The sequence below is a fragment of the Neofelis nebulosa genome, chromosome 5, assembly GCF_028018385.1.
Source record: "Neofelis nebulosa isolate mNeoNeb1 chromosome 5, mNeoNeb1.pri, whole genome shotgun sequence".
In the NCBI taxonomy this organism is placed as follows: domain Eukaryota; kingdom Metazoa; phylum Chordata; class Mammalia; order Carnivora; family Felidae; genus Neofelis; species Neofelis nebulosa.
This window is the reverse complement of record NC_080786.1, coordinates 15,020,279-15,032,024: the sequence shown is the minus strand read 5'-3', so window position 1 is coordinate 15,032,024 and position 11,746 is coordinate 15,020,279. Positions and strand designations below refer to the sequence as shown.

General features: G+C 53.7%; 1 protein-coding gene across 3 annotated transcripts; it reads right to left on the bottom strand.

Moving 5' to 3' along the window:
• Positions 1-3,074: 3,074 nt before the first annotated feature.
• Positions 3,075-9,724, bottom strand: EOMES (eomesodermin). Of its 3 annotated transcripts, none has more exons than XM_058729665.1 (6): positions 8,418-9,724; positions 7,258-7,412; positions 6,462-6,583; positions 5,857-6,015; positions 5,710-5,771; positions 3,075-4,876 (listed from the first exon to the last, which is right to left on the bottom strand). In XM_058729665.1, the coding sequence occupies exons 1-6, from the start codon at positions 9,311-9,313 to the stop codon at positions 4,195-4,197; spliced, it is 2,076 nt and encodes a 691-aa protein (XP_058585648.1). In that variant the 5' UTR covers positions 9,314-9,724; the 3' UTR covers positions 3,075-4,194. The 3 variants fall into 3 exon arrangements, with proteins under 3 accessions (XP_058585648.1, XP_058585647.1, XP_058585649.1); XM_058729664.1 differs by having other exon boundaries at positions 3,075-4,933; positions 8,418-9,723; XM_058729666.1 differs by having other exon boundaries at positions 3,075-4,933; positions 8,380-8,427.
• Positions 9,725-11,746: the final 2,022 nt, after the last annotated feature.

Sequence of the window (11,746 nt, the reverse complement as noted above, 5' to 3'; positions counted from 1 at the left end):
ACCGTTTTGCAAATTGTCTTTTGAAAGCGCCTCCCGATGATGCCGGCATCTCCGCGAGTGAAAGCCAAATTTTTGGAGTCGGCGTGCAGTGGAGTGCGGGACCTTGCGGCGCGAACACGAGAAAAGGGATGCGGCCGACGTCCAGGCCAATGGAAAATGAGTGGCTTTAATTCCTGCCCCTACTGGAGTCTCAATTTCGATTAAACTCAAGGGGCATGCGAGAACGTTTTTATTCCGGTGCGTTTTTGTGACACCTGCATTTATTTTTATTTTTTATTTTTTTTTCAATGTTTTTTATTTATTTTTGGGACAGAGAGAGACAGAGCATGAACGGGGGAGGGGCAGAGAGAGAGGGAGACACAGAATCGGAAACAGGCTCCAGGCTCCGAGCCATCAGCCCAGAGCCTGACGCGGGGCTCGAACTCACGGACCGCGAGATCGTGACCTGGCTGAAGTCGGACGCTTAACCGACTGCGCCACCCAGGCGCCCCTGCATTTTTTTTTTTTTAACTGCATCATCACACACACACACCCCGCCCCCACCCCCAGTCGTTTGGTTCAGAAAGAAGGAAGGCACTGTGGAGGAAAGGGAAAACTGTGAGTCTGCCTTTACACCCAGGTTTAAAGCTAATCAAGGGTGTCTGGAAAAGCAGGAGCCTAGGATCCAAAGCTGATCTGGAGCTTGAAAGTCTCCATTCCGGGGTCGGGAGATGCTTTGCTGCAGACTCGGAAAGGGCTCCGAACCTCGGCCCTGGTTCGGGGTTTGGCGCGCGGGTCTGCGGCTTTCCCCCCACCGCGCACCCCTTTTCGTACTTACTCTTCCTGCCTTTCCCAGCGGGCCGCCCCCCACCCCACCCCCAGGAAAGCTACCCGAGGGGCCAGCGGAGTTCGCAGCTTCGGCACCGAGAAGGAATCTTGGGACCACGGGGAGAGAACGCGTGCCGGGGCTGAGTGGCTAGCGGAGGAAGGCCCAGCCCCGAGTTCTTCCCCAATCAGCAACCCTTCCAGGGTCTAGGAGAGGGCTGTTTGTTTGCCTTTTTTTTTTTTTTTTTTTTTTATGTGACTATGTAAAGGACAGCATGGAAAATGGCAAACAACAGCATTTCCACCTCGGAGTAGGGTCCTTTATGCCCTTCGTTTTCCTCTGGGCGTTCGTTGGGGTTTCTTCGCTTCATTGTGCGCTTTTGTCTGGGGGCAGGAACCGAGGTGAAGCGAACCCCGGCGGAGCAGCAGCCCCGCAGGCCAAGGGTCTCCACCCTGCGCCGGGAAGGCCGCCCGCCCGGGTGCAAACGCGGGGACCCTGACGGCGAATGTCAACAAACGGGGCGCCGAGCCCTTGATCTTTATTTAAATAGAGGCTTGTTTATCGGTGTCATCCCGGGAGGATTAATTAGATACATCTCTTCACAATTTGAAGTCTGACACTCCATCTTAGGAATGCCTTATCACAAGGTGTTAATTGGGGCCACTCAGCCACTTACGTTTCTATTAAACACTGTGAGGGACTTTTCACAAGTACCAGGTTCTTTTTGCCGTGCGGTGCAAAAATATACAGGACTCGAAATAGACCGGGGCCAGAGTCTGCTGCAGCCCGGCGGTGATTAGCGTCTTCCGGCTTTCTAGAGGGCAGAGCGCTGTCCCTCGCAATCCCGTCGCATCTCCCAATACGTTACGGTTCCTCGGGGTGGAGCGGGGGGCGCTGACCAAGTGAGGGGGGGCTGCGAGTCCTCCCGCCAGAGTCTGACGCCGTCATCCACCATAAGTGTGCATAAAACAGATTTCAAGCTTTCGTTTCTAGCGTCGTCAAATTCCGGGGGACTTTGGCAAAGCGTTTGGAACAAGCACCATCGTAGACACGTGGGGCTAGAGGCCGGGTCCCCAAGGCCACGGGCGGCGCGGGAAGAAGTCGGACCCACGAAGGGTGCAGGGAATGGGAAAGTGGGGGGAGGCTCCTGGCGGCCTTAATTGGGCGCGGAAGAGGAGGAGGTCCCGGCTGATGGCTCGCCTCCCAGCGGCTAATCCTCTTAGCGGCTGCATTTCCGCGCCACGCAGTTTAGCAGAAAGACCCTCCTGGCCAGACCTTTACCCCGGGAGGGTCAGGAAGGGGCTGGAAAGGTTTGCAAGCTGGGCCAGAAGCCGTCTGCTGATAAGCCTGGCGGGACGTCTGGCGGGGGGACAAAGGGCCCTCCGCCCCACTCCTGGGTTTAACGTTTCGGCGGCGGGCCCGAGGCTCAGCCAGGGGATGGGGTGGCCTTCGCCCTCCTGGGGGACGGGAGGCAAAGAAACGGAGCTAAACTCTGGGCGAACCGCTCCCAGGCTGCTGTTCGTCGAGCGGCACTGCACGGGACGACTGGAATCCTCATTTGTAAGCGTCGCGCGCGCCCCTAGCCCGCGCCGCAGCCCCAGCGTCCCCAGAGTCGCCGGCCAAGTTTGGCTGCCCGCAAAGCGCCCCAGCCAGCAGCGACCGAGGCGAGCCGCCCGCGGCCGGGGGTGCGCCTCGGGGCTCCGCGCAGAAAAAAAGCCGCAGGTCGGAGCCGAAACTGAGCCGTGGGCGGCCCCGCTTCCCGCCGCGCTTCAGGGACCAGTAACTCGTGGGCGCTCCAGGGGCCGCGGGGGTTCCTGGGGAGCCCACATGGGTCCAGGGATGGGTGGCCCCAAGAAAGCCTAGGAAAAGGCGCAGAGAACGAAGTGGTCCCTGGCCCAGGCAGGTCCGGGAACCCACGGGCTGGGGGGGCTGACGTTTTCCAGGCTGGGGCCCAGCATAGGCCATCCAGCATCCCTACGTCCTCCCCTCCTCCCCACCCCCACGGGCCCAATACCCATTGTCCAGACTTCCCAGTGGGGCGAGGAAATAACCCCATTCATCTTCAAGAAAAAAAAAAAGAAGATAAACAAAAGCAATCCCACCCCCTCATGACTACTGTGTCCACTTACAGATTCTAGAACATGGGGGTGGGGCTGGGGGAGGTAGGGAGGGGAACAGTGTTCATGCTGGAGAAGAGTGGAGGAAGAAGCAAAAAGTAACAAAACAAAGAACAAAAAGTAAAACTGTACAGAAGACGGAGCTATGCCGGTTCCCTTAATGAACCACATTTATTAAAAATGACTAAGACTGTACATAAAAATCCAAGATCTCTAAAAAGCCTATAGGAGCTGTGGCATCAGGTTTTAGTTTCTTCACATTACCGAGTTGGGTAGGGGGCTGGCAAGAGGGTGAAATAGTTTTCCTTAAACACGTTTCAAGTTAGTACAGAGTAGCTGAATACATTCTTAACTATCTAAGAAGTAAACAGAATATTCCCAAACATCAGGGATGATGAGAGAACCAATCCCCCTGCCCCTGCAACTGTTGTCAGGTGATCTGGAAATTCTTTACAAAGCCAAAGCACCAATGTTACATAATCTCAGACACGTATGTAGACTATTTGTACAATATATCCCACATTATTCTACGGTGTATCTAAGCACACACAAAATTGTACACTTTAAAATTCTCTCTTTTTTTTCTTTTTTGGCGACTCCCTCTTGCCTGCCCTCTCCTGAGTCCTACTGGCCACCCCGGCATGCAGCAGAGGACTGGCAAGTGAGGCGATCCTGAACTAGGGCAAACATGGCTTGTTTCCAAAGCCTAGGAGGAATCCAAGTCAGGTAAAACCAGCACCTTCAGGAAAGTTTTTCTCACCTCCTAGGCCTAGCATCTTTTGTCCCCAGCAGAAAGTTAACAGCAAAAAGTCCCTTGTTGAAGCTTAAGGCCCAGCCCTTTTCTTCCAGAAGCAAAACATCTTACCACTCTGGGATTCTCTTTGCTTACAGATTTACAAATAGAAAGGAGAACCGAGGCTTTCAACTCATAGGATAGCGCTCAGCACTCAATCTTCACAGCCCGATTCTCTGAATGTTTAGTGCCTCCAATAAATAGATCCAGAACCTCAAATAACCTTGGAATTTTAAAACACTTTAAAGTCCTTCCTTAATTTTATTTAAAAAAGAAACAAAAAATTGCCAGGCTTGTTTCAGTTACCTGCAGCAATCAAAAAGCTTTGGCACCTTCTTTTAGAGGATTGCACAAAACAGGATGCATCAAGGTGGAATGCAAACGTCTTTTTGGCAAACCTAGGCAAAGAAGACAACAAAAAACACCACCAAGTCCATCTGCAAAAAGTTAGCTCATTTTTACGAAGTTGAAGTAACTCTTTAGGGAGTGGGGTAAAAAGCATAATACCCCCCCATGCCTTTTGAGGTGTCTTTGCTGTACTCTTCGGCGTTAATGTCCTCACACTTTATGGAGGGAGAATTTTCATTGCTAGAGGTGCTAGGAGACAGCCGCCTTCGCTTACAAGCACTGGTGTATACCCCAGAATCATTGGAATCGAGAGACTTGATGGAAGGGGGTGTCTCTATCCAGGAAGAGCTAATTTCTTCTTTGACTTTCTCCTTGGAGAGCTGATCTTCGGAGAACACAGGGGGGCTGGTTCTGGAGGTCCATGGGAGTCCAGCGGCCATCTTCCTCTGATAAGAACCTCGACCTCCCCACCCTGCCATGGCAGGGAAGGTTGGGTCAGGGTAATACCCCAGGGCGTGGGACGTCTGGAGGGGCAAGGATTTAATACCATATGGGAGCAAGGTGCTGGAAGTATATTCAGACTCATAGGAACCGATGTCTAGTTTGTTGGTCCCAGGTTGCTGGACAGGCGTGACAAGCCACCGCTGGGGAGGGTTGGCCACCTCTTCGCTCTGTTGGGGTGAAAGGAGGCCGTTGGTCTGTGGCACGGTTCTCTCGCCATTATAATATCGGGCTTGAGGTAAAGTGTTGACAAAGGGCTCCGGGAAGAAGGACTGAACGCCGTACCGACCTCCAGGGACAATCTGATGGGATCTAGGAGAATCCGTGGGAGATGGAGTTAACCTGTCATTTTCGGAAGCGGTGTACATGCTACAATATAAAGAGAAACACTTAAAAAAAAAAAACCCTAATGTTGCCCCAAATAACCACCTCCCAGAATCAAAAAGGCTCACTTAGTGGGTTGCACTGGGAGCATTGGTCTGCTGGAGTAGAAGGACGGAGGTAGGAGGCACATTGGCCTGTTTCCGCTGGACTCTTAGCTCATGGGGGAAAAGTTTCCTCCCAAGCATTTAAGGACTGAAACTATAGAGAATCCACCTTTGTAAGTGCTGGGAGTTAAAGAAGGTGCAACTCTCCTTTGTAAATGTCAGGGGAGGGGCGCTGGCTGTGGTGTTAGAAATTCCAAATTTAAAAAGTATTGTGGGGTCTTGCTGTTTAAGGTGAAAATTACATCCTCTTAGTTTTCAGTTTTTCTTATGTAAAATAATAATAATAATAATAATAATAATAATAATAAAAGAAGAGGAGTAATAATACCTGTTCCTTAGAGGATAAAAAAAAAAGTTGGCTCACATGAAAAGGAAGGTATATAAATGCAGATTATGAAAATTTCAAATCTCCACTCAAGTGTTAAAAAAAAAAAAAAAGCTCCTCATTTTTCAGCCCTTAACCTTCCTTTAGAAATTAACAAAACCCTTCTGTGAAAATTCTAAAGCAAGATTAGCTGAGGGAAAACTATGCAAAAAATAAAAATAGATAAAAATCCCAAAGATGAAAGCTCTTCCTGGAATGTTCTCTGAAAGTGTCTGGTTATGTATATCCTGCTCAAAGGTGACCATGCAAATATGAACAAAAGTTGCACTTACGAATCATAGTTGTCCCTGAAGCCTTTTGCAAAGGGGTTATGGTCAATCTTTAGTTGAGTTATCTAGATAGGGGAGAAAAATGGTCGTTGAGTGCGTTATCACACCGGACCTGGCTGTAGAGGTTCTTGGGACAGTGGGGACACTCACGTCAGTGTTCTGGTAGGCAGTCACTGCAATGAACTGTGTTTCTGAGAAGGTAAAGGTCTGAGTCTTTGAGGGCTCATTTAAGTCCTCCACACCATCCTCTGTGACTTCAACAATGTGCAGCCGGGGTTGGTACTTGTGTAAAGACTGTAAGACTATCATCTGGAAATGGTATAGAAACAGTGTTGCCAAATCCCAGAAGTCTCTTAGAGGCTCAGCAAAAGTAAATCTTGACAAACTACATAGTTTTGCGATGGGACTCCCGCTTGCTCCCCATGACCGCGACAGTTTTCTATTGTCATTTTTCAGATCTTATCCTTGCTGCTTTTGAAACCTAAAAACACAGCCCGGCATGCATATTTGATAAACACTCTTTCCTCTTAGTTTATGAAGTCCCCCAAAGCTTTTAGTATTTCTTTTCCTAACAGTCAATTCACTGTTACTGACATCTAGTAAAAATGAGAAAGGTCAAAAGAAAAAAAAAAAAGGTTAGAAATAGGCGAGCAAACAGGGAACAAGTGCACATGTTACAAATACAGTGAAGGGTACAGAAGCTCATTAGGAAAGGGATCTATCGCCAGAAGACACCCCATCCTCTGTCACTCTACCTGGGTGTTGTTGTTGTTTGCGCCTTTGTTATTGGTGAGTTTTAATTTCCCAAAAGAAATCTCCTGTCTCATCCAGTGGGAACCAGTATTAGGAGACTCTGGGTGAACATACATTTTGTTGCCTAAGAGAAAATGAAACAAAACACAAAACCCAAGCATACAGGGCTGATTACAAATGGACACACAGGGAGGGATGTCTGTTACCTCTGGGCAAGACTTAAGAGCTACTCTTCCAGCCTAGTTTTCCCAATGCTAGCTCTCCAACTAGACTCCACCCACAGCCCACCCAGGGCGCCTGTGCCTCCAGACTTCCCTGGACAAGGCAGTCATCTAATGCTAGCTCAAAATATAAAAATAGAACCACCAGGAGGTGTCTCTTGAAGGTCATTTTGGGGCCTTCTAAAGATGGAAGGGCAACGTCTGATGGAAAGTGGCTAGGTTTTCATGGGTGGACTCGACCTTGGCAGGGCTTTCTCAAAGCTTGGAAGACTGGAGCCCTTGCCCCCACCCCACCCCCACCCCGGGACAGAGGGTGGGGGGTAGGGGAGATTTAGTAGGAATTGGTAGGGGAGGGGCGGAAGGAGTAGGGTATGGTAAAAGTACCAAAGTTTATATTGACAGGCAAGAAATCTTGGCTTGGCAATTCTCTCCCTCTCTCCAGATTCAAACAATATAAAGAAACTCATACTAACACCTCTGCAGATCAGGGGAAAGTATTTGATTTAAATGGGAGTTCTCTGAGTCCAGGGTCCCCCGCTGGCCCGCTCCTCCCTGGCGGGGCCTCCTCTCTCCTCACCCTGCATGTTATTGTCCGCTTTGCCACAGGTCACCCACTTGCCCCCCTGGAATCGCCAGTGATTGGGGTCCGCCAGCACCACCTCTACGAACACGTTGTAGTGGGCAGTGGGATTGAGTCCGTTTATGTTGAAGCTCAAGAAAGGAAACATGCGCCTGTGCAAGGGAATAGAACCAGGGAAAACAATTTACATTCGGACGCCCGGGAGCAGGCCCATTCTAGGCCGGGTTTGCGGCCACCTGGGGGTAGGTCGGAGCAGGACATTTAGAAGTCTACAGAAAGAACAGAAAACCGCCACATAACGTGGCCCTTATTCTGCAAAATATTTCTGACTTGGCAACTCTTGGACCATCTCTTTTCGGAGACAATCGACCCCAAAGTCAGTATTTCCCCAGTTCCCTCTCTCCCCACTCAAGTCCTTAATTTTTCTTCCAGGATGGGAAAAGCTCTTTCATTTTTCTACGTACAAGTACCAGAGAACGACAGTCAGTTGTTCGTCTTAAAATTTTGCAATTTTACTCGTCAGGCTCCAAGTTCCGCTTGAGCGCCCCTCTCCCAGCACCCACGCCTCGCTTTCCCCGTTAGTACCCACTATTAGCAGTTGGAAGTGTATCAGAACTTTCTCGCGCCCGGAACCCCACCAGGTCTGGCTCCAGGGCCTGCCTAACCAACCACCCCGACCAACCCACCCTCCAACGCCCATCTCCTCCAGGCGCCCCACGGAGACTATGGCGCCTAAACTGCGGGAGCCCATCTACTGCGCTCAGGAAGCCAACCCCTGCTCCTTTTCCCCATCCGCGGCTCTTCGCCGGTATGCAGGGAACAGCTAGTAAATCCAGCTTTGTGGACAAGCCCCAATTTCCATTTCCGCCTCCTTCTCGCCAGTCCAGGTGAGGGTGACCGGAGGGGAGGGGAGGGGAGGGGTGTGTGCGGGGGGGATGGGGGTGGGGGTGGGGGAACAGCTGTAACGTTAGCACCCACCTCACACAAGGCGGTGCGCAGACCGGCAGGGACCCCGGCTTGGAGATGCGCGCGGAAAAACACTCTTCCAAGCCAAGCGCGGAACGAACGGGCACAGCTCCCTCACCCCCCAGCCTTCCCCAGGACCACACAGTCACTCACTTGTCATTCACCTCGGGGCCCCTCGGCGCTGCGCTCACCTGCCCTGTTTCGTAATGATCATCTCGGTTTGGTGGCGGTGGAACTTGAGCCACAGAGGCCGGTTGCACAGGTAGACGTGGGCACGGAAGCCGGAACCAGGAACCCCCAACCCCCCCAGTCCTCCGCAGGAACCCGCAGCTGCCGCCCCAGGGTACGGCCCATAGAGCGGAGCCCCCTGGCTGTACTGATAGGCGCCCGGGCCGCCTGCCCCGCCGCCGCCGCCGCCGCCGCCCGCGCCACTACTCGCGCCGGCTCCCGGGCCGAACTGCGCCCTCCCAGGTGGGCACACAGCCGCGGGGAAGCCGCCGGGGGGCAGCATGGAGCCGTAGGGGTAGCGCGCCCCGTTGGGAGCAGGGTACACAGATCCGTGGGGCGCCCCGGCCGCCGCCTGGTAGGGGAAGAGCGAGCAGGGCGCGGCCAGTTCGGAGCCCTGAGGCCCGGGGGACTGGAGGTAGTAGCGCTCCGAGCTCAGGCTGTCCATGGAGTAGCGCGCGGTGGCGGCGGCGGCGGCGGCCGCGGCGGCGGCGGCGGCGGCGGCGGCGGCGGCAGAGGGCAGCTCTTCCTCCCCGCAGGGGGAGCCCTTGCGGCCGTCCGGGGGCCCGGGCTTGGCCACTGCCGCGGCGCTGGCGAAGGCGTCCCCGGCGTCGGCGTCACTGAGCATGGCCGCGGGGGCCCCCGCGCTGGCTGCTGTGGGTTCCCCGCTCCCAGTCTCGCACGAGAGGCTGCCAGGGAACTTCTTGGGCGCTTTGTCTAAGTCCAGCCTCTGAGGCGAGGGGGCCGCGCCAGGGAGGTGGCCTGCGCTCCCGCTGCCTCCGCCTCTCGCGCTCTCTAGCGGGTAGAAGTGAGAGCCGGGCAGGTTCACCGTGCTCACCAAGAGCTGCTCCCCTAACTGCATGCTTTGCAAAGCGCAGACGGCAGCTGGCGGCTTCCTCTCCTCCCGCGGCCTTAATATAAAGGCAGGATGGGGGAGCCAGCGCCCTCTTCCGAGGGGAAAGTAACTTCCCCTTCCTCCGGTGCTGGGGCTACCCACCTGGCTGCACGCGGGCGGCTAAGGCGCGCACTCGCGCGCCCCGAACCCAGCGTACTTGCCGCAAGGAAAACTCGCTGAGTTTGAAGGCAGGAGGTGGCAATTAACCGAAAAGCACTCTCCTTTTCCTTCTCTGTCCTCCTTGCCTCTCGGGATCCCCGTCCGCCTCCTCACTCACACCCAGGAAGAAGAGGACTAATATCTCTGCCCCATCCACCCACCAGCGCTGTCCTTTCTGCCCTTCTCGACTGCCCAACTGTCGGTCAAGTTGACCACTTGGAAACTTGCAGGCTGTCATTGGCTGCTTTATATACGTGAGGCCAGGGAGGGGCTTCGCTGTCCCACAGCCCAGGACCCTCCTATTGGCTGATGGAGGTGACACTAATTCAATTAGGCATTTACTAATTGGATCAAGTCGCCAGCGACTTTCTTTTCCTTTAGTCTTTTTTTTTCTTCTTCTTCCCAGAGACTCTGTCCTACTGTGAGAATCAGTCGTTGTGTCCATATTTTGCTAGAGTTTGGGGGAACAGGATTTGGGGGTCTCCGTAGCAGGGTCCACTCTAAGCATCGAAGTCATCTCAGCAGCCTGAGCGGAGGATGCGGGGGCGGGAGCAGGTTTTAGAGGCTGGCACCAGAAAGGCAACGCAAGCTGATGGCTTGCAGGGAGGCGCAGGTCCCTGAGCGGGGGGATCTGGGACGAGTCGGAGAGAGGCCGAAGCGAGGTCTCTTTCCTCGTCAGGGGCTGTGGCTTCAGGCACACTTTCCTCCAGATAGGGGAGGCTTCCCCGGCCTTCAACACACGGGAACCACTTTTTGTTCGGTCCCACCCTTTTATTCACTGGGAAGGGTTTGTGAAGAGGAACCTTGCGCTCCGCTTTTGGGATTCCAGGGACGGCGAGAGAGAGCACATGGCCATCCTCTAGGACCAGCTTATGAACCAGAAGCCCTGGTGGGGTGGGGTCCTGGGGACACCCTCAAACGCGCGCCAAGCACTTTTACTCCCCACAATTTAAAATCCACGCAGCTCAGTTGCCCTGAATCCTGGATTCCCTCCACCATTTTCAGTTGGGCCTGGCACCGAGAAACAAAGGTTCCCCAGCAGCAGTGCGGTTGAGATTCCCTGCGCCTCTGCTCTGCGGCGCAACACAGAAGGTAGAATAATTAGTGAAATAATCAGTTTGATATTGAATTAAGCCCTTTTGCCCCAGCTGCCTGTTTCTCCCTTGCGTTTCCGCAGACAGTAGAGTCAAGAGTGGTGCCGTCTTATTTTATTGTTTTATTACCGAGAAGGGGGGAGGCACGTTTCATTGCGGAAAAGGAAAAGCATGAATATTCGCTGTTAATAAGCAATTACAGACGCGGCTTGTAATCGCTCCGGGAGCGCATTTTCCGGCTGAGATGTCGGGACGCTGCTTCCCCAACCGAACGCGATCACACGGGAAACTCTGATCCCACAACAGATGAGGCGGCTGCAGGATTTGTGCAGCGCGCACACGCCCGTGCAGAACGGCTCGGAGCTTTCCGGCCTAGGTTCAAACCACAGCAGCCCCAACTTCGGCACGTCTGGGTTAGAGAGCGAGATGGTCCGTGATACACTCGGACGCTCCAGGGAATTTACCAGTTTTCCTTGGTGGTGAAAACCGGGGGCGTGAGAAGGTTCTCAGGGTCAGGACACAGCCAGTGGGAATGGAGCACGTAAAGCGAGTGGGCCAGCGAGGTGGCCCCGCAGGTCCTGGGCAGAGCGGCCCGGAACAGATCCCTGGAAAGCTGGCCCAGAGCGCGCTCAGGCCAGCGCGCCTGGCATTTCGTCCCGCTAGTTTTGAATTCGGGTTTGGCGTGGCTCTCTGTTCTGACCACACCGCCGTCCACTCCCACCTCCCGGCTTTTGTTTTATTTTGAGCCAGGGACTTCCCTGGTCATGAAGAATTGAATTTTTCGAGCACTTTATGCTTTTTGAAGACTTGGTGATTTTCAAAGTGGAAACTCCGTGAGGGGGACGCGAGAACAGGAAAGGAAGGGGCTGCGCGGTTTGGGCGGCTTGGCGACATAGCCGAGGGTTGGGGAACCTGGTTACGGCCCCAGGGAGTCTCTGCGTCAGCCTTGGCCTTCACCTGAGCTGCAGGATGTTTGAAGGAAAAGCAGGGGTGAGATCGAATCGCACGCTATTTGGAGATAGGGTGGCTAGGGGTAGATAGCAGTTTTGCGCTTTATGACAGAGAGAAAGCGGGCCTCTGTGTCCCTTCAAGTTGCTTTCGAGGCGGCCAGGGAAGCGCTGCGCGTGGCAAAGTGCCATCGCAGGCA

Coding starts and splice junctions, on each gene's coding strand:
- EOMES (XM_058729664.1), bottom strand. CDS start 9,313: ATGCAGTTAGGGGAGCAGCTCTTGGTGAGCACGGTGAACCTGCCCGGC. Junction 6,584..7,257: donor AGCGGACAATAACATGCAGG/GTGAGGAGAGAG, acceptor ATTTTCTCTTAG/GCAACAAAATGTATGTTCAC. Junction 5,772..5,856: donor CTGCCTACCAGAACACTGAC/GTGAGTGTCCCC, acceptor TCCCCTATCTAG/ATAACTCAACTAAAGATTGA.